The sequence below is a fragment of the Etheostoma cragini genome, chromosome 17 (genome assembly GCF_013103735.1).
Source record: "Etheostoma cragini isolate CJK2018 chromosome 17, CSU_Ecrag_1.0, whole genome shotgun sequence".
NCBI classification, from domain to species: domain Eukaryota; kingdom Metazoa; phylum Chordata; class Actinopteri; order Perciformes; family Percidae; genus Etheostoma; species Etheostoma cragini.
The window spans coordinates 10,971,510-10,997,941 of NC_048423.1; the positions used below are offsets into that span (position 1 = coordinate 10,971,510).

The following is a 26,432-nucleotide window of genomic DNA, read 5'->3' on the forward strand; positions in this document are numbered from 1 at the left end:
TCTAGGTAACCATCATGTTGATGCACTTCACATGTTAAGATAAAACAAGAACCAAAAAATTAATGTTTTTATATTGGTAATCCAGGTAGACAGTTTCTGATTTCAAATGTGTGCAAAATGTAACAAAAAAGACTAATTGTTTAAAACAAAGTTTATTAAAATATATAATTCTTCCCATTCTTGATTGCTTGTCTAAATTTAAAGAGTGATTATTTGCAACACAGAAAATATACTGTAAGCAATACTGGGTGTGCAAAAAGTAAAAGCAGACAGGTGTGAGTATTGCCCCTTTCTGACCAGAGGGATTTTTTAAATTCCTTGAACATAATGTTCCCATGACCCTTTTTTTCCCTGTGTTCTGACTGGACCAATTCAAGGATTATTAAGTTCCTCTGGCCACAGGTCCTGTAACTCTTTCAGCTCCTACTTCAGGGCAGGGTCTTTTCCCTTTTTCGCAAAGTAGTGGTTAGATGGCTGTGGTAGAATTACAAAAGGTCATCTTCATATGGCCACTTAGTCAGTGTGAATGCAAATGACAAAACCGGGGGAGAGTAGTTAGTAGAACTGTTTAAAAGTGGATTGTTCCTAAAACTACGTTCCTGTTACTACCTGGTCGGAAAGAGGCTTATGTGGGAGGAGAAGGCTGAATATCAGTCTGCTATGGCATCAGCAGAGGATGTTATTGCATATTTCTGAGGAATGGTTACAGGGAAGAGGACTGTAGATTCGGCAGTGGGAACACAGACAGTTTCTCTGCAATGCTCCTTAGGAAAAAGGTTTAACAATCTTCATTGAGATGTAGTTCTGTGGATATAAAAAAGAAACAATTAAAATCCACACAGATTACAAAATACTGTGGTTGAATACAAAATATAAATGGCAGCTTCAGAAATATTAAAATCAATAAATTTACCAGCAAACTATGTAATCTTACCGGTAAGGAGTAGAACATGATCCCAAGGAACAAGATAACCAGCAGGAGAAAAATCGCTGCAATGAAAATCCATTTGAATCTGCGCCAAACAATGAACTTCATGGTCTTGCAAGGGTTTATAAACCAGAAGAATGAAGTGTCAGGGCGGCTGTGGAATAGAGAAAAACAGCAATATTCACATAAGTCACGTGACACAATTCATGGAGATACAAAATCATATTTTCGATACATTGTTATTGTTTTAAGTACTCCGATTTATTACTTGGGTGGGTCCAGTTTGGGATTCATGTTTGGCTCATCTCTGCCTTTCCCAGCAGGTCTCTCCTCCAACTCCTTCTGGTCCACTATTTCCAGTGTCATCTCTACTTTCCCCTGTGGAGTTTGAAACACAGTCTTAAACAGTAACCAGAAAAAAAAAAAAGGTAACTCAGGACTGTGCTGTGGACATAAACATACGCCAAGCACGTGTTTCCCATCCTGCTCGATCGCGCATGGCCACCAGCCTCTTACAGACTTCTGGGAGAACAGTGAATTAGGCGGTGGTCTTTTGGAAGAGACTGAGCCCGCCATCCCAGGCAACATCTTTAGGCTGCACTTCTCTGGACTTTTAGCAGGAGAGATCAGATTGAGTAAGTCCAGCTCAACTGATCCTGTAACAGGGACATAGATAGAAAATGATAATTTGTATTTTATTGCAGCAGTCCTCTGTAGCAGATATCTATCTTTCAAAACCTTCCATTTGTGTGGTCATGGTATAAAATGGGGTTAATATAACTGCTGTTTCACCTAAGTAGTCATCCATGGAGAATTTGTCATTGTCCCAAATCTGGATGATCAATTTAGGAGGAATCCTAAATTCCGTTTTGTCCAGATTCCAAAAGTGTTCCTGTAGAAAGACACAAACTTTAGATCAATACCTGTCATCATACCAGCACAACAACAACAAAAGGGCACGGTTATGAACAAAAATCACTGCTGCTGATGCTTTGTTCCTGCTCCATGATCTCACTCACTTTCCTCGAGACAAGACACAGCTGTTCGGCGGGCAGGTAGTCAAACCCAAAGATGAACCTCCAGTTGAAATTTCCATCACCATCTAGGGATCTGTAGTGGACATCTGTCTTCTGCTTGTTGTCCTCCATACCTGGCATCCATCTAGAATGTTAAATTAATATTAGCTATGTGTAATATAAGTTCCTATGCTCTGTATTTTGCTATATGTAAGTATCAATAAGGGTTAAGGTAAGAGACAGGACAAGTAATGTACCCTTTGACGTAGATGTCACTCATGTTTTCTCCAGTGATGCTTGTTTCATCCAGAGTGACATCAGTTGTGTTCCAAATGATGGCCCGTAAGACGTACCTGTTTTAAATATAGCGTTATTTTTTACCCTTGAATGCACAATGATAAAACAATACATTCTCAAGTATCTCTTACTTCTTGGCTTTTCGTGGAGTGATATGACATGGGGGCCCTGGCAAACCAAGGTTCTTGGGGAAAACGTCTACCCACATTTGAATGTGCCCCTGTATTTGTAGAAATAGATGACTCTTTAAAAAAATAAAAAGCTATCAACAAAATTAAAATGTTAATTTGGCAAAGCACATTGTTCATCCTTTATCTCTACTACCTGTAACTCGACTTAAACTAAAGTAATGTGGTGTAATTGCTGTTGCTTTAACCTGAGCCAGGTTGGGTTGGTGGGAGCTGCACAGGGTTCTGGTCTCCACATGCTCTGGTACCAAGCCCTGGCTTCTGAGGACATGCAGGGCCAGCCTCTCTCTGGCTGGGCCCAAGTGGGGGTGGATCACAGTGTTTGCCTCTGTAAAGGGCATGGTAGATCACAAATATTAAGGATGAAAGGATTAACTTAATATCAAAGTGCCAGAATGAGAACAAGATACAACTGCAGCAGACTAATTAATCATTGTTAAATATTCTATTAAGAAAATGTAAGTTATAATACTACCAAAAATATGATAATAGGGCATTTGAGAATGGCAGTACCAAAATCTTGCAAGTTGTATTGTTTTCCTTTGAAAGACAGTGAGCTGCCATCTCCCTCTATGCGTGGAGGAGGGACTCCTCTCACTCTGGCCTCGTTCTGGAGGATCTGAGAAGGCTTCAGCTGGTCTCGCCACTGATTGATCCCTGAGCTGCAAGAAAGTTGTAGCTTTGTAGGTTTGGCTTTGAGAAGCTAAAACTAATCAAATAAGTCCCTGGCCTACTTTGTAGATGTCTGAACTGCACTGTAGATATTGTACTGTTAAGAGTACATACTTACACACAGTAAGTCTGGGGAAGGCCACAACAGGATCTGAAACGAGACAGGAGTCTGTTCTCCAGATCGATCACTGTCTCACCCACTTTTTCATCTCTGCTCAGTAAGTCATAGTCATACACAGCAATCTTCAGGTCCTTGTCTTGAGGCAGGAAGCAGGACAGCTCAAACATCCTGGACAAAAAATGGAATGTAATGTTTGTGTTGCTTCTTTAAGTTCCTGCTGTGGACAAACTTAAAATTGTCTGTAATCTTTGAAGAAATAGAAAGAGAACATACATTCTAGTAAGATAAACACATAGCTGTCTCACCTCCCAAACTCCGGATTAAGGGTTTTGGGTTTGTAGTTATCTCTGTCATCCAGTGTTTTTTTTCCCAGTGAAATCTTAATGTATGGGTCACACTAAAATGAAAATGCGTTAAAAAGATCTTAGCATCAGTAGCTTTAATCAACATTTCACCAAATAAAATTTAAAGAGTGGTTGTCATTCAATTTATTACTAAACCAGGGTGGTTGTTCAATGGCAGCTTCATTAATACTCACCAGGCCATTTGTATCCTTAGGCTGCAGGTCAAGACCGCGCACCACATAAATTCTGACCAGGCACTCCTGAGGTCTGCTCTCAGGAAGCTCTTTGAACTGCCGGGGTGGAGCTGACACCCCCGGATCATCGGACAGTGGGTAAACCTTGAATGAGCCCTGAATATCACCAAGTACGACAGCACAATTAGTAGTATACCATTTCTTCTCCAATATAATGACATTCAAAGAGGAACTATATTGCATATCAAGTTAACAACAGATTTTAGAATCTCTGTTGACAAATTCATTTTTCATGGTTTGTCATTCTTCCTAAAAAATAGGCTGCTAAAATAAAAACACATAAGCTGTCCAACATGGGTCTAAGTATAAATAAACTGATTGCCTACATATCTATAATAAAAAACAACTTTATTATCCACTCAAATGTCTTTAACTTACCATTACACAATTCAAAACTTGAATCATAAAGCATGTATTTGTAAATAGTAAAAATTAAATCGAAGAAAGAGTTTATCATGAATTTATTACTATCCCTTAATATTTGTAGGTCACCAAACTTGGTCAATCTTTTTAAACATTTCTTACTGCCTTAAATGACCAAATATGTATACAATACAAAAGATGGATTCATATAATCCACATATTCAGGACAGGATGATGGTTTTCAACTACAGAAGTATTATACACTGCAGCAAACCTTCACAGACATACCAATCTGCAGGCCAACTGTCCATCTACTGTGTTAATGAAATTCATAAATTATCCACCAGAGGGCAGACAAAGGCTAGAAAAAGTGGCTGAGCAACAGCAAAAGCAGAGATTTCTCATGTTACAATCGTTTAGGTATAATGGTATTCTGAGTCACACGGGGATACTTCTTCAAAATGTGACTTTGTTACCTTGAACTCTCCCACCACAGTGGGATCATCTTCACCATCTTCGGTCTTCCCTCGCTGAAGTTTGAAAGTGCAGCAGAAATCAGTGAGTCCCTGGAACTCCGCAACTTCTTCTAGTTCACTGTTAAACACCTGCAAACCACATAACACAATGACTGACAGAAGAACACGAAAGGATTAGTCTTATTCTGGAATTAGTCTTTCCAGAATAATTGCCCTAATCTTCAGTTGTCTGTGTGTTGCTGTTCTCAAAATCCCTTTGATACGGGAAAACAACAACAAACTACAAGTTTGCAAGCAACATGCTGGAAATGGCAAGTTTTTAATAAAATTTGGGTCGTGCAACAAGGCAGGCCTGCTTGGTTCTTAGCTCACATTACTGCATTGTGTGAACAGTTAACTTAATGTTATATTGTATGCAGCATTTTCTTTGTCAGGTGCTAATGTTCCACCAAAACAAGTTCCTTCATGAGACCATTTTGCAGCGTCCAGAGCTTAGCGCCGCCCAAGACGATTGGGATTTGGAAATGCAAATAACCCAGAGCGTTTTTTATCTCTTATCCAAGAATGTAGTTGTGGTGTAGCCAGTCCTTACCCTACTAGCGTCGTGGGGATAGGTTTGGCAATGCCAGACTTCATATATTGTATATGTACTGCATTATCCGCTACAAAAAACTAAATCAAACATGTTATTATTGTGAGCTTTCAACCTTACTAACTATACTTCACACCTTACTTGCAAGTTCTTACAAAACTCCCACATTCGCCTTGGTTTTCATTTGAAGAACTGATTCTGCTCTGCTCATGTGAGAAAAAAAAATCTTCTTTCTGTTTTGGATATAATATGACTGCAAAGTCTCATCAAAAGTAACAAGAACAAGGACATTGTGGTCATCATAACCCTGTCTGTCACATATAGTTTTCTGCACAAACACACACAAGGAATCAAAGTAAGATTAAATTAATAATTGTGTTTTTCCCAGTGTGAAACAACATGTTCTTACCTGTAACGTGTCGTATCCCTTTTTCAGGTAAGGCCCACACTTCTCCTGCTCTCCAACAGAGGCATAGAACTTACTCCACCAGTCTACTGATTCCTCCTCCTACACAATAAAAAATAATGATGAACTTTTTATTCATTTTATTTTTAAGCATTCTATTTATCAGTATCTTTGAAAATAGAAAAATCTTACAGTCTCTGGTTGGAGCTGCAAAGTGAGAACCCAACAAAGATTCAATAAATGGAAGTAGACAGAAAATATTGTCTCCCAACTTTTGTGAGTGTATCATTATATACCTCTGCTTTCACGATGGGTCTCTCCTCAATGTCTATGACAGCATCTCCCTGGGCAGCCGCCATCATTTCCACTGCAAAGTCAATGGAAACAGGATACTATAAACCTTTACTGTATGTAGCTGACTGTGTATGTATCTGCCTAATTCCATGAATGTGTGTATGTACCTCTAGCAGACAAGCATTCTTCACTGTTAATGCAATAAGGATCACAGCGGAACTTCTCCAGGCAGTCAATGGTGCACTGACCCACCACGGGTTTCCTACCAAAGGGCCGGTGGTCGATTACCTTGAGCACAATTGGAGGGGTGTACATCTCCTCTTTGGGAAGAAGCTAAGGTGAGAAAACAATAGAACAGGCCTCTAGAAAATATAGAAAGTCTACACATGAAACAATATTTATATAAAGTTTGATGGTAGTACCACTTTGAGCAGGATCACAGATCCAGGGAAGTTGGGGTTCTTTTTGAAGTTCTTGACAACGGCAGTTTGAGCAATCACACCACCACACTCCACTATCAAACTGGGGGAAGAAACTGTGGCCAACTGGTAGGTCTTCATGTTCCTTAAGCCCCAAGTCAACACCTGGGCTCAAATAAACAAGTTAACACATTTAGAAAACTAGTCTGGGCAGATCATGGGTCTAGCATGATAAAAGGAGCTGAAAGGGAGAAAGTGAACTACGTAAAACCACAACAGAAGTCTTAGAGTTAGGCTGATTTTGTCTGATCATGTAATGTGTGTGAAGTTAATTTATAGGGGCTGGGGGGGGGCTGGAGCATTGATTTGTACCTCAATTGCAGTGAGCTGAACTACAGGCCTGATTCCCTGGGGAACCATGTAAAGCTTCTCCCCACGCCGAGGAGGCAACAGCGGCAGATCTCCTTCATTCACCTGGAGGGCAAAGTACAGTATCACGTACTGAGAACAGTTTCATATAGTTAAATTTACAGTGTGTTTTCTCTTATCAGTGTATTCTTTACCTTGTTCTTCAGTAGGAGCTCGGCAGCCAGCAGTACCTCCCCAGCACTGCTACCTTTGTTGGTGACCGGGAACCACAGCAGCTTTGGACTGCCAGCCACACTAGGGTCAAGATTCACTACTGGAGCGCATGTACAGCGACCCATGGGTTCATCTTTACCCTTGTAAGTAAAACACAGCAGCACATAAACAGTTATGAAAGCCTGATCCACCTCCATGAACCCAATTTGAATTGTGATTTGCTTTGGCAGATTAAATAGTCAACATACTACTTTATCGCTGTCGCACAGCTCCAACACCACCTCAGGAGGGTTACGGAAAATAGTTTGTGGGTCTCCGTAGATTTCAATGTCCTCAAAGATCAGAGTCTGATCCCAAGTGGGATTCAATGTGGACCTTATGACTTCTGTGGTCTTACTCACATGTAGGAATGACACATGGGCGTAGGGATCTGACGAGGACCAGGAGTATTATTTTGGAGTATTATTTTGATGGAAATGAGAGACAGAAGTGTTACTTTTGCCAAATTGTACAACCTTACTAAATTTGATTTATTCCTCTTGCTCAGGCTTGTACTTTGTCTGGTTATTCTGATCCACAAGTTGTTCGCCTTGTTTTTACCTGAAAAGCTGTCTTTGTCCATGGCACAGAGATTCCTCCCCTGATACACGTACACTCTAAGATGGTAAAGGTAAGACCCTGAAGAGAGATGGTATCAACATGTTTAACTGTATTTTTACAGATTTTACTGAGTTCTTGATTCAATGTTATCTTGCATCAGGAAGTTTGAAGTCAGCATGATTGACCAAGCATTAACTTTATCTGACCCAACTACTCACGGCTAAAGTGGCAGGAAACAGTGGGTGTGTTGGCACCAAATAGTTTGGCTGCATCCGTTTTACTGGCCTTTTCGTCCACATCAACCCCCTGTTAACAAAACAGAGGATAATGTGCTGAAAAGAACACTTAACAGCAAACATTTAAGAAGAAACTGGAAAAACTGAAGAAAAGAATGCAGCACTAAAATAAACTTCCTGAGTGATTTGCCAACATCTGACAGGAACAGGCACATGCAGAGGAATAATGAGAAGATATGACTCAGATGGTATAAAGTAAGTGTAGTTACCATGACAACTGTTAGGGGAAACATAAGAATACAACATATTTTAGTGGTGTTTCTTAGGGGATTTAAGTAAAACTCACTAATGCCCCTTCCAGTCTGAAGATGGCAGAGGACCCGATGCAGTCAGATGGGACCATCTTTCTTCTCCAGCGGCGGCGGCGGAACGTGTCAGAGGAGCGCTCCTTCCTGTGGAACTTCCAGCCAATCAGGGAAGAGTATTCCCAACCTTCCCCTGGTTCTCGCCTCTTTGGACGAGACAACGATACCAGAAGAATGAGAAAAGGCATTACATCTCTCAAATCTACTTTTTCTTATCTACCTCAACCTCTTCCTCACCTCAGTAACAGCCATTTTATCAGATATCTTCTTCCGAGGTCTTACGAGTCTCTTCCTGCGATGGACATGATACATTTTCTCTGTTGCAACCCAGGATTTGGGCTTATCATCGGGAGGAATGGTAACTCCGTATTCCCAACCTAAGTGCCAAAGGAAACACACAGGTATACTCATAGACCAAAGTTAGACTTGCAGTTTTTTCAAATATGAAAACCAGATCTTGGTCCCATATTTTAGTCTTAAAATTCATGTTACCTCTTTCATCTACAGCTTTGTTGCTATCAAAGCTCCAGTCATCCTCCCAGCTCCATCCAGGTGGACACTCAAACTCTCTTGGGCTTTGAACTTTTTCTCCATTCTAGACAACACAGACCCTCTGTCATTTATTTATGTGATGTATGGTTATTATTAAACACACAAAATTATTGAAAATTGAATTTTTATAGTAATTTAAGCAACTATAGTTGTAAAAACATACACATACTAAGTGATTGCGGCTTAACAAATGCAAGGCCTAAAATTCAATTATCACTCTACGTCCAGCTTTGTTTTCACTCTTCATGTACATATGTGTTATTTGTTTCTGTATTTAATGTTTGTTTGTTTCAATTATTGTTTTTATGTATGCACCATCAACCAAAGCAATAAATACCTGGCATTAAATCTATTTATAATTATGATTCTGATACTAACTCCAGAGGAAAATATCTGGTTCTTAAACTGCTAAATGCTCCTCTAAGTTCACCAGCAAGTTACTAATTGTATTTGTTTGACTTGTTTCTAGAATGTCAATAATGAAAGTGATGGTCCATGGCCATGAAACCAAAACAAACAAGCTGGAAATGAACATGAATAGACAGGCTTTTGTCCTGTTTTCTTCACCTACCTTTTTCTCAAAACTTAAATGTGTGTATGTGTGTGTATGAGAGCAGTAGGTTGTACCACGTCGGTGTAGGGTTCTGCAGCGGGCTTCCACTCTCCACCAGGGAAACGGGTTTCATTATGAAAAACTTCATCTGTGAACTCTGTGTGGCCCGCGTCTGCTTCTGTCAATAGGCTGTAGAAAACACCACCAAAGCACATTGGTTGATGAGAAGCTTTGTGACTCAGACATTAGCTATGTAGGACGACGATAATCTGAGTGGAACAGCTCAGGAAGACGGGCTTCAGAGAGCTAACATTGTTTACATGAGCCTTGATGGGAGAATGTAAGCAAAGAAGTAGGAGGCACTTGGAGAGGGGGGGGCAAAAAAACTGGTTGATGCCGAAATTCCTTTTCATTTCCTGGGATTGTTTTCCAAAGTGGCTGGTACAAGCATTGATTTCTGACTTCTGCCAATTACTAGAGCATAGAGCTCAAATATGAACAGGATTCTTGAACGTGTTACATAAACTGCACATTGATAACAGGATGTTTCTACTTGAGAAGCAATGAAACAAAAAGGACGTGTGAGTGTGTGTGCCTCTGCATGATAAAGTGAGTTTCCTAACCCTCATGTTGTCCACGGGTCAAATTGACCGTTTTCTTATAGCAATGTTCTTTTTAACTACCCAAAATAGCATGATTTAAACGTTCTTTGGCAAGTACAAATCTTTACTTTGATTGATTTTGGGGTGTCTTACTCAATTTTACAGCATTTGAAAAAAAAAGTGGTTTTGAAATAGGATGGAGTAAAAATTTAAATATTCCAGTCTGTGGTTATCCATCAACATACATTCCTTTAATTTCAGTCTAAATAATTCCTAATTTCTGCTTTTCCTATAAATTTCCTATAAATGAGGCTTATTGACCGTAAGTTCCCAAAATAACTGTAAAACTAAAGTTAATGAGTTCGAGTTCTGTAGTGTTGAAAACGTAAAAAAAGTGACAGACATTGAAAAAAGTGTTGATTTTAAATTTTGACAGGAAGACAACACAAGGGTTAAAGGAACACGCCAACTTATTGGGACTTTAGCTTATTCACCGTTACCCCCAGTTACATAAGTCGATACATACCCTTCTCCTCTCTGTGGATGCTATCACTCTGTCTGACGCCCCAAGCATTAGCTTAGCCTAGCACAGATGCTGCAGGTAATCGGCTCCAATTAGCCTACTGCTCCCAATAAGTGACAAAATAACGCCAACATGTTCCTATTTACATGTTGTGCTTTGTATAGTCACAGGGTGTACAAACAACAAGGTCACATCAGACACAGCCATCTTCTAACGGCATACTAACTGGGAACTATATTCTCAGAAAGGCGGAGCACTGGTACTTGATTACATAGACAGTTAAAGAAATTGTGATAAACGCAACACCAAAAAGCACTGTTACTTCCATCAACAAAACCAATGTGAATAGCTAGCTAGTAGCGAACAAGACTGGTGATCATGGCTGACTTTGAGGAATTGTCTGAGGATTTTTGCTTGGTATAAAACCAAGATTTAGAAAATATATTTTTGAGCCAGAATACACAGACGAGGAGTTATCAATTTTGGAAGCTGACAGACAAAATGCCAAACAGACTGAGATCAAGGGGAGAGCAAACACGATGTTTCCTGGAGGTGGCTACACGTGTATTTGGATATCCAGAGTGTCCATAGATTCAGCGGTAAGCGTTTTGGTGGGAATTCTATGAAACATCATGGTATTAACTGGTCTCCCCTGTTAATTGTCGCAGCCAACACCGATGATTGTAAACTATGCTTTTAGTATCTAGTAATTGTTGACTCTATTACTCCAACTCTAAGCAAACTCCAGGGAAACTGTCTGCTCCGTGACCGGGCTTCTCAGGTGCTACCAGCAAATCACTCCGCCCAAGTGGCAGAAGTAGCTTACCAGTGCTTTACCTTTCTGAGAATATAGTTCCCAGTTAGTATGCCATTAGAAGATGGCTGTGTCTGTTGTGAACTTGTTATTTTTACACCCTGTGACTATACAAATCACAACATATAAACAGGAACAAATTGGTCTGATTTTGTCACTTATTGGGAGCAGTGGGCTAGTTGGAGCCGGTTACCTGCAGCATCGGTGCTAGGCTAAGCTAATGCTTGGGGCGTCAGACAGAGTTATAGCACGCACAGAGATGAGAAGGGTATGTATCGACTTGTCTACTCTGGGGGTAACGGTAAACAAGCTAAAGTCCCAATAAATCGTTGTGTTCCTTTAAACTTACCTTCGCTCAGGGTCAACAAACCAGTCTTGTTCCCAATCCCACCCACGGGGTGGCAGGAAGCGTTCTCGTTTCAGTTTCACCTTTCCAGTCACATCTGAGAATTTATGGCGACCAACCAGACCGGTAGTTCCCCACTTCCCTAAAACATTGGCCTGGTTCTCATACTGCGGAACGAAAGTGACAACAAAATTTAAAAATTAAATATATATATATATATATATATATATATATATATAATTAAAAAGGGTTTTTTAGTGTAGTTACTGTACCATTTCAGCATACACGCTGAAGTTTCCCTCTGAGAAGCTGTTGAACTTGTTCTCATTGGCAGAGAGACCGAGCCACATGTTGATCCGCAGCTGAACAGGGACCTTCAAACCTTTGTTTTTGTCCATGGGGTACTGACAAACAAAAATTTGAAAGACAGTTAACAGTGAAATATATAATTACACATATATAAATGTGTTGCTGTATGTTGGCTAGTTTTGTACCTGCATAAAAATGGTCTGGGTCCGTCCACAGTGTTTGCCACGTGCCTCTTCGCTGAAGTTCGAATACAGAATCTCGTTTGCTGGGACTCGAGCATAAGCAACCCGCTTCTCTCCTCTTAACATCCAGATGATCACATCTGGCATGCTGTTCTGAGGCTGATGGCGACACAACATAATGTAACATTTCAGTTACATGTTACATTCCCATTGACATCTTTATGAGCTACATAACATCATATTTTCCCCGACCTCCTCTGCTAGCTGCTGGATTCTGTCCAACCAGTCCTCAATGTCACCAACAGTAGCCTTGACATCTGTGGCCTCCTCTCTTATGCGATTGGCCATCTCTCTGATACTGACCACAGCAGCATCCCGCAACTTTTTCAACTGGAGATCCAGTTCAGTCACATTGGGCTGACCCTCCAGCACTGGAAGCTGAAAACTGTCAAAACCTTGTTAGTGAGAGTATTGTGGGATTGGAAAATCAATGTAAAATAGGAACATGACTCAAGCCAAACAACCACCTGCAAATGTATTTGACCTAAAAGCAATAACCACTCTATACTTTTCCTAATGATATGTTGCTCATTGCATTACTTTATAAAGCCCACAGGTCCAGTATAGGATTTGTCTGGGCCTGTCTTACCTGTTCAGGTCCTCAAGCATGTGGTTGATGAGTTTGATCCAAATATCTTTCAGATGTTCATCCTTGGCTAATATGGCTGTTTTAAAAGAGGTGAGATGGGACTCCTAAAATAAATCACAAAGAGAGATTAAAGTATATTACTGAGCAGTAAAAACCTGTCACATATATAATGCATGATATGTGCCATTTGTGACTTATTCTCACCAGTCTGTCAGCGATGAAGAGAAGAATGTTGACAGAGTCGAGTCGGTGGCTGATGTCTTCCCAGAATGATGTGAGAATCACTACAGGCTTAGTGTCAGCCCAGGGCAGGTAATAGTAGTGATTACCTGTGGCATAGAAAATAAATACACCCAGTCATTTTAAACACAAGTTGTGGAGTTGACCGCTTACTAACATTGGGTGTCCATGTTGTTGATGATACTTATTCTAGTTTCATGAGCCGTGAATCACAGACTCACAGCATGGTTAAAAGCTTAAATAAAGAACTGTCCAGTGTCCACTGTTAAAGCAAAGTTCCAATGATATATACTGTATACTCCAAATATAATTGCTGTTTATTTGCTTTTTTATTTTTAATAAAGAATAAATTCAACAAGGTTGGAATACTATGTAATGCATGTGGAGCTCCTTCACGCTCCTGAACAAAAAAAACAAAAATATAAAATGGAATGCATTTTAGAGTAATTTTTTGAATTATTGCAGACTTCTTATTTTCATACCATCAAACACAGCAAAGCTGTACTGGGTGGTGGATGACAGGGGCTTGCAGGTGGAGTCCAGCTTGTTACCGTAGTTACCAATGCTGACCTCAAACTGGATTGGCTCGCCCGGCTCTTGGAGCATGCAAGCACTGTGGAACACAGCGCACAGAGAGTACTTCCTCCTCCGCTGGTATTTCTGAAATCAAGCAAACAGAAAATCAGAAACGTCTTTTGCTCAAAACTGAGCTACTGATATTTTCTGTAGGAGAGCTCTTAAGACCCACATTACAATAACATTGAAAGAAAGTAATTAAGTAATAATGACACCTTGCAGATTTAAAACCTTGGGCCAAATATAAGTAGACAGCCGAAATCACAGTATGACAGAGTTACAGTACACAGTGTATACCTGTGCCACCAGTATGTCATCACTGGAGATGTCATCCACATTTTTATCAACCTTTTCATCCAGACGAGTGGACAGCTCAACAAGGACCCTCCCCCTGTAGGCGACCCCTTCACCCTGCAACAAATAAAAAGGCAATAACCTAATGTATGCATTGTCATGCAGGTGAAATATTGCGTCTCAAGTATTGAACTCTTTGTACTGAGCTGATTGGGTAGTCTTACTTTTCCAAAGTTGAGTTCCTCGTATGGGTCAGGAAGCCCAGTAAATTCTCTTGGGCTACCGTACAGGTTGACATAGCAAGGCCCAAAAGCTGGAAGAAAACCAATCTCTGATGCTGCTGTGCTCACTGTAACATACAGACACTTTAAATGAAAAAATAAAATAAAACACTAGACAGTTTCTAGGCTTATAAAGCAATATGGTGTGTGACAATAGATACACAAACAGATGCTGAGGGTTAAACAATCACCGACAAAGCAACATATTAAAAGATGCAGATGACCATTTCATACGCACAGTAAGACAGTGTGTTGCAATCAGCTCGTGAGTCTTTTTCCAGTGGGGGGGAAAACATACATATTAAATGTTAATGCAATATAAAATTATAAAACACTGACAACAAATATTACAAAAATACAGATTACATGATTACCTTCAATCTCTCCACCCGAGGAAGACATTTTGTTGAGATTAAAAAAGAATGTTCCTATGGCATCATCCTTGGATAGACGATCCCTGCCAAGAGTAAACTGGCACGTCAAACATGGGTTGTGATATTATTGTCACTTGTCCAGCTGTTTATTAATTAACTTTAGCTCTTACCAGTCATACATAGTCAACTTGATGCGTTCACACATGGATGGGAACTGCAGAGGCAACAGAGGCATGTGTTGATTGGTGCTGAAGGGTAAAGTGTTTCAGAAACGTGAATCAAGCCTGACTTCTTACCTTGACTTGGAGATTGATGAGTTGATTCCACTCTGGGTTTGCATTTTTTTCAATGATTTTGGTGCACAGCTAAAAGAAAATTCCATTGGATATAAATAAGTTCACACAGTTAGAACAACAAAAAACATGTACATATTTTTAAGTAACATGAAATACCTTCTTGCCAGCAAAGTTGACTTCCACATATGGATCCACCAAGTTTTTCCTGTCTCCCTCCCCTCCAAAGACTTGTTTTACCGTCTGCATGAAGGCATCATCCACTACAACGTAAAGTAGGTTATAAATAGAAGTTTATAAAGGTGATTGGATGGCAATTAAATACAATTGTGTCAGGGATTTATGGGTCACTTACTCTGTGGCATGTCCTCAGCACGGTAGACTTTGAGGCTGAGTGTGGCCCATCGCATTGTGACACCCGCTGGCACCAAAAGATTGCTCTCTATGTCATCCTGCTCCTCACTTATATCTCTCCTCTCAGTCTGGACAGAGGCAAGAAGAGTGGATGAGAGTTTGTCATGATCTTTTGATGATCTGTACTCTACTTTATGTCTAGTAGGAAGAAACTTGATGGTAACAAAAAAGAAAGTAAGAAGGTACACTCACAGGCGGCTCATCTCCACTGCCCACAACAGTTATGCTGACTTTCAGGTAACCTCTGGCCCCCGAGCTAGAGTCATCAGGATCACTCAGGAGTAGCCATTTCCTCATTATGGCATGACCTGGACAATATCCAACATGTTCAAACACCTACAATATTCTTATATACAAAACAAATCTTAATTTTTTTGAATATCCATTTACATGGAAATACTGACCTGATTCATCATAGATGTAGCCAACATCCAGCTGGGTAAACAAGAAAGAAAACAAAAACATTTGACTTATTGCAAAATTGAAGTCCCTGTTAGTGTGAGTGATCAAACTTGAGACAAGTTGAGATAAGGACGTAAAAGCACTTAAATTGGCATACCTTGAACTCTCCTATTAGACTGTCAGATCTGAGCGAGAAAGAGTCATAAACCTGGCAAAAAAAGCAATTTCAGCTTCAGAAAGACTTTTCCAGATTTTAAAACCACATCATTGACGGTTTTTTATTTTTTTAAAAGAAAATTGCATTAAAGGGAGTTCTCTACGCACCCGAAGACTAATGCTCTCATCAAACAGTTCCGAGGGGAGCATGTTAACATTGTAGAAGAACATCTGAGTGACAGAAACAAGTCATTAATAAATGAGTATTATTATTTACAGTTAGTAACACAGACACACTTTGTTATCAGGGATTGTGACAAACATCACTGTATATGACTTACATCTTATTAAGCTGAAATTCTTATGCTTTGGCAAAAACTTAGAAAAAAGGACAATGCATATGAGAGGAGTTAGAAACGAGGGAAAGCCGAAGGCACTGCCTTTCAGGTCCACTGTCATATCACCGCTGCCGATACAGAGAGAAATAAATAAATAGAGGGTTAATAAAGCTGATGGGTATTAATTTGCAAAGAGAAAAGATAAGTAGATGTTGACAAGCAAGAAAAAGGGGAAGGTAAGTGATCACTAATTCATTTTGACAATTTATTGTGGACACATTACCTCATCGAAAAATGGGTTATTTCCTCTTCTAATTCTGGTCCTGTGGGTCTGCCCGCACACATTCACCTTAACCACTGGCTTGATGTTGTTGCCAGGCAGCTGTCGACCCTCGATCACCCGAATACGAATCTGAAGATTGCAAGTCAGCTGAACAAATCTGGGTCCTTTTTAAAAAAGGTATCATTGATTCATCCGGGGTTGAAAAATACCAGCCTAATCAGTATTGACACAAGCCTACTTCAACAGATTACATATGAGCTGTTACAGGAGCACAAATATCTTACCAAAGAAAACCATGTATGAAATGACTTGCCCTGTAACAGCAGAACTAAAATAAGGTTTACATGTTTGCAAATGTTCTAACATGAATGATACATTTTTGGGTTGTGATTCACTATGTATTGGCTGCCCCCAATCAATGTACATTTGCAATTGTGCAGCCTGCCTTCATTTATATGACTAATTATAACAATTCCACCTTAAACTGGACAATACCTGGAAGTCTTGAGGTTTATTGGCCAAGGTTCGATGCCTCTTACGGCTGAGACGTAGCGGTTTATGGCTGGGTTTCCTTGGCTGGATGGGTGAAGTGGGAGCTCCTGGGCTTCCACGCTGACCTTCTCCCTCAACGTCTGCCTCCCCCTCATCACCCACATCACCCTCATCAGCCTCATCAGCCTTGTCTCCTGTGGAGCAAAACCACAATAATCACAACATTCTTTAAATCAGTTTTCCAAAAACACTCTAATTAAAAGGACAAACTGACACCCTGGAACTGTGTGATGCATCTGCTAACCTCCTAACAACGTGCAAGACACATTTATTTCATTAAATTTGTTTTAATTCTAGACAATAATCAGACTTTCTTTCTTTCTGGTAAACTCAGTGACTGTAAAAAATTGTGATACCTTGAAAACTTACAAGCCTTAGCAGTAATATCAAAACAATTCTAAGAATAACAATAACAGCAGCTAATAAGCACATTTCACTTAATGGAAGACAGTAAAAAAGTATCAAAAGTGGTTCTATGAGTTTTTATCTAGTGTTAGATATGAAGAAAAAAAATTATATAAGGAAAACCCCAAATTTATTTTATGCAGTTTGGGCACCCTTTTTTAGATATTATAAAAAAAAACATAATCCAGTTGCTGAGAAGGTTACAGCTTTTTATATTGCTTTTTTGTGTGTTTATTGATTGATGTACAGTATGTATATGTGTTTCTGTTTGCTCATTATTGTGACTCAGCAAGGACACCCAATGTAAATGGTCAAGGTGAATTATTGTAAAGGAAATTGTTTTTTTTTGTTGTTATTTTGGGATGGGAAGTAAAAAGTCAGACACATTAATATAAAAATGCAAAAAAGTTACCATCTGTTTTACTTACCTGCATCCACATTAGTGTCTCCCTCAGGCTGATCATAAAGGTTTGAGGAAGTGTTGGCAGGTGGCTCATACCCAATAACTAAATTAATGGTTGCCTGAAAAAAGAAAATAATTTCTCAAAAAACATAATTTTATTGTATACACTATGTCTAACACCAAAATAAATGTCATAGAATTCACCAAATGCAACTACTTCCTGCAGACCTTTACAGACAGCAGACAACATCTACTGCCAGAGCTGAAGCTGCTTAAGCTGATCTTCTCTGTCATAAAATTGCAGTGCAGTGTCACATGAAAGTGCTAAATGTATTCACCCCGATAGCCTGTTGTTTCTCATTGATTAAAGGCACATTCTTGAATGGGAAGGTCCTCTGTTGACCACTGGCCAAGTCTCTCAGAAAGATTTTCGCCGAGCCGATGAACCTGCAAAGCAATCACGTATATGTTCCTTTGGTCTGCAAATGAATCGTTGCAGCTGAAGGGAAACAACTGTTTGTTTGAAAAGACAGCAAGGATTAATAGCTAAACAATAAGAAGAATGCTTTGGCTCCATAATCTGTGACAAATTTATGCAATTACCACGTGAGGAAACAGGAAGCAGTGTGTGTGACACTGTAATTGCTCGTTGCTAAGGATAGTTGGTGGTTTCTACTTCCCAATTTCACTTCTTCACATATAATGACAAACCGAGCAACAGCACCTTCTTTTTCTTCCAAACAGAAGAAACAAACAGAAGTAATGTAGGAACACTTGATTCATAACCACAATGGAAAGCAACACTTGGGTTTTTTTGTTTTTTTCAATATCCCTAAACCAAACAACAATCTGACAAAACATTTGACGTGCTAATTTTGGCAAATGAGCCATTTGGGAGCAGCAGTAACATGATTTAAGTGAAAAAATGAGCTGCTTTGCTGTGTGACAAGGTCCAGCTTGTTACACATACCCCGAGATGATGACAATGTGCACAAGAAAAGGCAAACACATGTACTGGGCGCACTGTGCCTTTTGTAAGGGTGGACAAATATAGAGCAAAGGAGATGGGTGAAGTAAGCCACAGGCAGAATCAAATTCATGGTTATACTAATATACTAATTGTTCTTGGAAAGCAGGGTCAACTTCAAAACAGAGGAAATCTGGTATGGCAATTTACTGTCTCTACCACTGCAGAGGTCAACATGTAAATTGAGTTTATGAAAGTTGATGTTTGTATGCATAACTCACCTACTCAACTAGAAAACAAAAGTTTGAACTATGGTCTTAATATTTAGAACAGCTTCATTGAAAAAAATCAGTAAAAGCGCAGAAAATAATTTGTCTGCCATACCAATATATTTTCCACTACTTCCATATCACTTCATTTTTCAAAAGATCATTTTGGTGTAAAACAATCTTTGCCAAACAAACTGAGCAGTCTGCAAGATGGTCTAAGTTGATAGAACCACAGATTAGACACCCCTGAAAGGCTCTTTTCATTCCCTTCCTTTTTTATAGATTGTCCAAGATTGAAGAAGTGGCCTAGAGGAGAGTTGGTCACATGGTGTTGCCTACATGTTTAATCAAACATATTTCTTCCAGAAGCTTTACCCAATGTCTAATGCTTTTTTGCATAGAAATACAGGCTGATTCCCAACTAGTCATCACAGATGTGCCAATGACAAGCAAGCACACGCTCTCTTAATCACCCACCTCATGCATTGCAGCCAGTGATCATGGGAAAATATCAAAGTACATGTGTGGCTGACACAGACCCCCCTCCGCCCACCCCCTGTGCCTTCCCCAGAATAATTTATATTATACACTATCAGTCACTAGAGACAATAGTGACTCAGTGGAAATGTTAATACTTGGTCTACCTTCTATCTTACTTAAGTCTATTGTAGGAAAGGTCATAAAGTGACTTTTTCCTTTTAAGGCAACATTCCTTATGAGAAAAGGAGTGTTCATGTTAGGGAGACATTAGTAACACTGCAAGTCTTAACATGGTCACTTTGAGTCCTTTAGTTATTGTAGCTCAGGGGGGAAAAAACATGCTGGCTCTGCTCTTTAAAAAAAAAACTAATAACTACTCTCAACCACACTGTTAGAATAATAGTGAGGTTGTAAATCAGTAGTAGTACTGCTAACTGCTAAGAAACAAGCACTTTCACAGATTGTGATCACACGTCTACCTTCTTAAAAGGTAAACCTTTAAAGTGTAGAGAGATTTTCCCTTTCAGTCTTTACCTGCACTACAAAGCGCAATAGCTGTGTTTAGTTTTTCTGTGATGTAAAGACTGCCTTTATTCAGTCGTGGTATGTTGTTTACATTCACAGGCTTTTCTCCCAAAAGGTAGCAGTGTGTTTAAATGATCAGTGGTGGGTCCTACTGGGAGGTAGGCTGAGGGTCCTGTATTCATTCACTCCCCAAAAAACAATGTCTATAGCTCAATTTAAGCCCACGATAGGAAATATTTTATCAAAATGTCAAAATTTCAATATCTGATGCTTTTCATACACATACTTGTCTTTGCCGATTGTTTCATAGTCTTTGACAACAACATTGACGAATGAAGATGCATCCAAAGAAGAGCCTTTCAGATCAAATTCCAGCACCTGTAATAACATGGAAGATACATTTACAATCAATTAAACCAACATAGTAGTTTTATGTGAGGTAATAGCAGCTCTCATGTGAGTCATTCTCCCATTCAACAAACTGTAACTCTCCCACAGTAAGTTAACTCTACTTGACTTACTTCATCCCATACAGGATTCAATTCCTTGTCAACTGCTTTGGTTTTCTTCTTTTCACCTGTAAACATAATTTACAAATAACAGTATTATTGTCTTTTAAAAAATATATATCAATCTGCTGTTACAATCTTATGTCCTAGATAGAACAGTAGACACAAATACTTCTTCTTCCAAAAAAGACATTTTACAAGCTGCTGGTAACAGCGGAACACCTAATGTACTACAAGGTATACTGTCTGTAAATATAAAGATCCAACCTTGTGGCCAAAGAAAGTTGCTTTTATGACCTTATTAGGATGTATTCTGTGTTTGAACATCAAGCAGAGCTTAAATATTCAAATTAAGCTCTAAGACTAGATGTATACTGTAAACAGCTACAATTAACTGCACAAGTGATGTTCAAAACCTTAAGTACGACAGAAAAGATGATATATTGTTAAAATGCAAGATCATGCGAGCTGAGAAAGGCGTTAACAGAGCATACAATAGTTTCCCCAGAGAAAAAACTCAAAGCAACAGTCTCACCTCTAAAGACAACTGCAGCTATTGGGTCTGGGATTCCAATTTTCTTTTTGGGGATCCCACTAGCGGACTCAACAATGATCCGCAGCATTTTGACAAATGTATCCAGAAAAACGAATCATATTCCGTTGAGAGACAGCGCGAGAGAAGGTGACCCTCACAGAGGAAACCGAAACGCACAGATGTGCAGAAAGGAGAATGGATGCCGCAGGGCCGCCTCACTCATGAGTCAGAAACACACCAGCCAGCTTGGATGAGGAGGGTAGGCGAGAAAGACACACAAAAAGGACCTGGAATTGACATCCTAACTTTAAAATTCCTTTTTTCTTTTCTTTTCTTTTTTCAAATGCTTCATACTTATAACTCATCACTTATTCTATGGGTTAAATCATGCACCATTCAGGCAAACCAGAGTTGTTTGACTCTTCTCTGGTACTGGAGCGCCCCCCAGTGGCGTTGTAAGTAATGGATTCTTCCTATCGGATATTACGATTTAATTTTAAACTAGCTTACGTGCTAGCTAATGCTTGAAGTATTGTTTTCAATTTAAACTATAATGACGAAGATTTTTGTTTAACCGTTATATTCTTTAATAAGATATAGCACTAATCACAACTAAAACACATGTATAACTGGGTTACAAAAAACGCTGCTGCAGAAATAAGGTTGTAATTACAAAGTTTAAGCACTGAACTATTTGGGCTGCTAGCGTTATGTTGGACGTAGCTAGGAGTTTACACGGCGGCAGCACAATATGATCTGTCCATTGCCATACAATGACAGTTTAGCGTGCAGCCTTCCCTCCCCGAACTTCCCAACCCGAGGTAATGCTAACTTAACGTTACTACAGTCGACTTAAAAATTTCATTTTGAACGTTTATTCCTTAACTGTCTATGGTTTATTCTGACGTGGAAAATTGTAACGTTATATTAACTATAGTGTCAGTAGCTAACTTAGCTAGCGTTACCGCTAAGTAACGTTACTTTATCAGCATGTTATGCTATTCTAACTGTTTTTATTTCAGCTAACACGTTAACATATTGTAACGTTGGTCAACGTTATGTGGTATAGCTAATTTTATCTTGTGAATGTTACGTGTACGTTACTGGCTAACAAAACCCGCTACTTGTGTGGAAATAACGTTATCTGGCTAACTTTAAGTTGGCTAGCCAATTTCGCTAGCTAACTTATTGTTACTTATTGGCTGTTCTAGAGCTTTCAATCAGATTCAGAAAATCACACGATGTTGATCTTGAGATAGGCCTATTTTCTTTTCTCGATTTTTAAAAATATATATATATTTTTTTAGCAATGGGCCATATGTTAAACTTAAGTTGAGATACAGTTTTCAACAGTTTCTCAAAGACGGTCAGCTAGTGGTGGTGTTTCTAAAATGCAGTCAACCACCAACACCTGGGATGTAGCTAAAAGAAATATGTTATCATACTTAGTTTTATCCTATACAGTCTATGTAGCTAGCTAGCTCCCATTCCCTACGTTTTGAATCAGTGCCTCTCTAACACATTCAACGGCAACTTCATTCATAAATATAATATGTATTGCAGTTAGTGATGGACTGCTTTAGCTAGGTTATTTATCTAGCTAATTGTGTGCTTTTTTAAAATCTTTTAAGTGCTTTAAAAACGATCTTAACTTTTTTTGTTGTTGCTGCATTTGCTAATGTCAACAACTAAAAGGAAAACAATCTTGGACCCATTCAGAATGTTTAGTTTTGAAAATTATTTTTCAAGTAGGCTATATTCTGACAACAAAAGTATTTGTTAACAGGTGATTGAGATGGCGTCCTTGAAATATAAGGGTTCCCCCAGGAAAAAGTCCAACTCAGAGCTTGATGTGATTGTCAGCAGTCTAAGGGAGGAGAATGCCTATCTGAAGAAAACCCTGGTTGAGTTATCTCGTCAACATTCAGAACATAATAGGCTCATAGAGGTAAACTTAGTCAAACAACTCAGCCAAACAATCAGCCTTGTTTCTGTGGTATTTACCCAACACTGGTTAACTAACCAGGATTACTCACACTGTAGTGTAAATAATGTTGCCAGCAAGAGCTGGGCTTGTTTAAATGCAAGTTATTGATTTTCAGTAGCTGAGCATTAGTAAAAACTGCTCATTTTCAATGTCTTTTTGCAGAGATTCCTCTCTCTTGAAACTGTTAGGCTAGAGAGTTGTCAGCAGCTCACAGCCAAAGATGAGAAGGTTGCGTTGCTTTCAGAACAGCTGAGTCAGAAAGAAGGAAAGCTGATGGACGTAGTGAGTATGAGGAGAAAGAGAAGCATATCCAGTTACTCCAGAGAGATTGAAGAAATCAAGAACAAGCTTGTGAGCATCTCAACTAGGTGTCAATATCTTGAGAGCAAAGTTGCACAGAAGAAGGTATAGCATTGCTCAATTTTAATATAAGTGTAGTAGTGTAGTGCTAGTGACTGTAGTGCAGTGCTGAGGGAAATTAAAACAAGTTGTATGCCTTTATAAGCAGCAAACCTTTTGTAAAATGTGTTTAGTTATGGAAATTACAAAAAAAAATGTATACTTGTTTGTAATAACAGTGCCTATTAACATCCTAGTCTCAGATGTTTAATGATAAATGTTGATGTTTTGGGTTATTTATAACATTACTTACAACATAGGCTCTGTCCTACTCAAGTGTCCCACTAAGTCATGACAGTGAGTGAGCCAGCATGCACGATACTACCAACCTAAAACCAATCCAAAACATTTAATTCGGCCAGCATTTAATTGATTATTTACATCTGTGCTTTTCCTACTGTGACATGTCAAAACGTCTTCTGTGAAAAAGGCCTATTTTGTTGTGTTGCCACTAAGGAAAACTCCTCTTGCCTCTTACCAGTTTTACACCACTAGATGGCAGCAGAAGTCTCAGAGGAGGAGTAATGTTCTTCATAAAAAAAATACAGTTTCTCATACAGAGCATACCATCACAGTGACTTTGTGGATATTGTAGAGGTCATAACACTTAAGAATGCAATGCTCTTAATCCCACTATGTCTGTATTTTGAGTCTTATTATGACATGTCACTGCACTGTCTTTTATTAAAGCAGTGGGGATAGTTGGGTAAAATCAGTTGTTCTTGCACAGAAGTGTCAGGCTGTACCATATTTTCCTTGTCAAATAGGACTCGACTTCAGATGAATGGACCTCAACCAACACCACAATAGAGCTCCAAAATCACCTGAATTATGTAAGTGCTGTGTGGTGGCCATATATTTGTGGAAAGTCTCTTCTGTTTGCTGTTTTTTACGTCCGATTCACCTTTCTGTGTTTTAAAAAAATATATATTTCTAACTTTTTATACTGTATGTGTGCATTTGTTTTTCAGTGAGGATTCTGTGCCCGTGTACAGTATACATTTCTTGCCAAGTCTTTTTGCTTTGGAGCCATCACCCTGATTCAACTCTCTCTCTTTCTGTCTTTCTTTGTTTTGTGCTTCTCATCCCCCCCCCCCAGGCCTTGGAGAAGAACAAGCAGTGGCTGGAATATGACAAGCAGAGAGAGGCCTATGTGAGGGCAACCCTGGCCAGAATGTTATGGCTGGAGAATGAGCTGAACAAAGCCAATCAGGCTCGCCTCCAGCAACACAATGAGGACCATTCAGATGGTGAGCCAGAGGGATAGTGGGTAGTGGGCACTCACAACTGAGGCAACAAGGGGCAACAGACTGTCACAACAAGGTTTTTAAGATGTCAAGATTGCCCTTGATTAGCCTACTATAACAAAATGTGTGGCTTGCAATGCAATGTCTATAACATGTATTTTATCGCTATATAGTGCATGTGTAGGGCTGTATCTGACGTTTTAATTGTGGATTTGTGTAATTTCCTGTTTTGTAACTATTCATTTTCATCATCTGCCTATCTACATCACAGTGAGGGAGCGAATTAGCCAGGTGCAGGAGCACTATGAAAGTCTCCTGCAGAAAGCCAAAGACGAGCTGGAGGTGCTCAGGGAGCAGCTCGACATGGCCCACCAGAACCTGAAAGTTACCCAAAACTGGCATGTCTACTGCTAATTAAAAATTAAGAAAATGGTGTCGCTTAAAGTTGGTAGTCAGCTACATGACAGACTGTTTGATGTGTAGGTGCAAGGAAAAGGAGTGCGAGGTGGAAGAGCTCAAGCAGCAGCTGCAAACTGAAAATATCAGCATAAAAAGTGCACCAGAAGACCCTAATCGCTCTGAGGATGAAGAACAATGGCTGACTGCTGAGACCGAAGACCTCCAGTGCAGACTGGACGAGGAGAAGCGCAGGTCAGCTAACTTTGAGATGCAGGTACGTCTTCATTGAACTACTCATTTAGTAAGAAAAATGTAAATCTTATCTTTATCCTACAAGTGGAAAAAAAGACATAAATAAATAAATAAAAAACCTCTTCTCAGTTGACATTCTTTCAGAAGTGCTTGAAAAATTGTCACCGTGAAGACCAGGAAAAGATTGCAGATCTGGAGCGACAGGTATGAAAGTATTAGCACTCTCAGTTTTGGTCCCCTATCCTTGAATAAATCCTTAGAATTAACTAAAAAAGGAAAGGATACAAAATAAAAATGAATAAATTCACTGTCAATAACACAGATTAATTACAGTTTAAGAAGGAATCATCGGATTGGGTCAGTCAGTCGGTCCTTTGGGATTCTAAGCCTCACTCATCCACAGGAGTGGGCATGTCCTACTTTTTTACCTCTTTACTTTCCTTCTAAAGGGAACAAATCTGTCTTTACATAAGCAAATGACATACTATAACTCTTTGTATTTGAAAATATTCTTAAGGTTATTTATATACTATATTAAATTCTCAATTGTAATGCAAACTTTTTAAATTTTAGATCAACATTTATTCACAAGACCTTGAAGATGAGATGGAGAATTGTTCGTATTTAAAGAAGCAAATGGTCAGAGTCCTGAAGAAACTGCAGAAATCCAAAGACCCTGGGACAAAATCGTCAAAGGTTGGCATGATTAGTGTAAAATTCAGTGCTGGTCCTTAAAGCTGCATTAAAAGATGTATAAATAAATATTGATAAGTGCAGCTTTAAGTGTTGTCGGTCAAAAATAATAGAACTATTTAATCCAGAGTCTTATCTGTCATAACTGATTGATAACTCCATTAATATTAGAGAAATCCGCAGGATGGCAACTCATGTGAAGCAGCACACACACCCTCGCTGTGCTCCAGAGACAGCCTTACACGCTCCCCCCCCAGCAACTTGCTCAATGAAAGCTTCCTGGAGTGTCCCAGCTGCCGGACCGAGTTTCCTGCCTCTCACTACAGAGAACTGCTGATCCACCTAGATGACTGTATTGACTGAGCTGAGCTGAGAACTTCTTCAGTTCTGCACCTTCTGTCATATGGATTGTTTTTAACTATACTGTGTCACCAGAGCTACAAGTTATGTCAATAAAGTATGTGTTAAATTTCTGA

At 39.3% G+C, this 26,432-nt stretch overlaps 2 protein-coding genes across 12 annotated transcripts; one reads left to right on the plus strand and one right to left on the minus strand.

The window, feature by feature from the left end:
* Positions 1-619: 619 nt before the first annotated feature.
* myofl (myoferlin like) lies at positions 620-21,226 on the minus strand. Of its 3 annotated transcripts, XM_034898935.1 has the most exons (54): positions 20,980-21,226; positions 20,457-20,512; positions 20,222-20,313; positions 18,033-18,141; positions 17,720-17,813; positions 16,830-17,020; positions 16,335-16,463; positions 15,882-15,944; positions 15,715-15,765; positions 15,560-15,590; positions 15,348-15,463; positions 15,097-15,223; positions 14,901-15,004; positions 14,745-14,813; positions 14,619-14,662; positions 14,449-14,531; positions 14,313-14,345; positions 14,018-14,142; positions 13,797-13,910; positions 13,406-13,583; positions 12,888-13,012; positions 12,684-12,787; positions 12,287-12,479; positions 12,038-12,193; positions 11,816-11,947; positions 11,547-11,710; positions 9,333-9,447; positions 8,646-8,748; positions 8,391-8,530; positions 8,135-8,299; positions 7,771-7,858; positions 7,553-7,630; positions 7,201-7,382; positions 6,934-7,092; positions 6,743-6,844; positions 6,374-6,535; positions 6,119-6,284; positions 5,954-6,024; positions 5,850-5,864; positions 5,661-5,759; positions 4,660-4,788; positions 3,761-3,916; positions 3,528-3,619; positions 3,220-3,390; positions 2,943-3,091; positions 2,618-2,757; positions 2,373-2,461; positions 2,202-2,297; positions 1,948-2,089; positions 1,721-1,820; positions 1,391-1,584; positions 1,197-1,306; positions 935-1,082; positions 620-804 (listed from the first exon to the last, which is right to left on the minus strand). In XM_034898935.1, the coding sequence occupies exons 1-54, from the start codon at positions 21,065-21,067 to the stop codon at positions 766-768; spliced, it is 6,171 nt and encodes a 2,056-aa protein (XP_034754826.1). In that variant the 5' UTR covers positions 21,068-21,226; the 3' UTR covers positions 620-765. The 3 variants fall into 3 exon arrangements, with proteins under 3 accessions (XP_034754826.1, XP_034754828.1, XP_034754827.1); XM_034898937.1 differs by lacking the exon at positions 14,313-14,345; XM_034898936.1 differs by lacking the exon at positions 5,850-5,864.
* On the plus strand, positions 20,960-26,432 carry cep55l (centrosomal protein 55 like). Of its 9 annotated transcripts, none has more exons than XM_034898944.1 (10): positions 20,960-21,200; positions 22,766-22,927; positions 23,129-23,371; positions 24,133-24,198; positions 24,465-24,615; positions 24,884-25,010; positions 25,096-25,285; positions 25,393-25,467; positions 25,837-25,959; positions 26,128-26,432. In XM_034898944.1, exons 1-10 carry the CDS (start codon positions 21,054-21,056, stop codon positions 26,317-26,319), a joined length of 1,476 nt encoding a protein of 491 aa, XP_034754835.1. In that variant the 5' UTR covers positions 20,960-21,053; the 3' UTR covers positions 26,320-26,432. The 9 variants fall into 9 exon arrangements, with proteins under 9 accessions (XP_034754835.1, XP_034754836.1, XP_034754840.1 ...); XM_034898945.1 differs by having other exon boundaries at positions 25,408-25,467; XM_034898949.1 differs by having other exon boundaries at positions 23,129-23,248.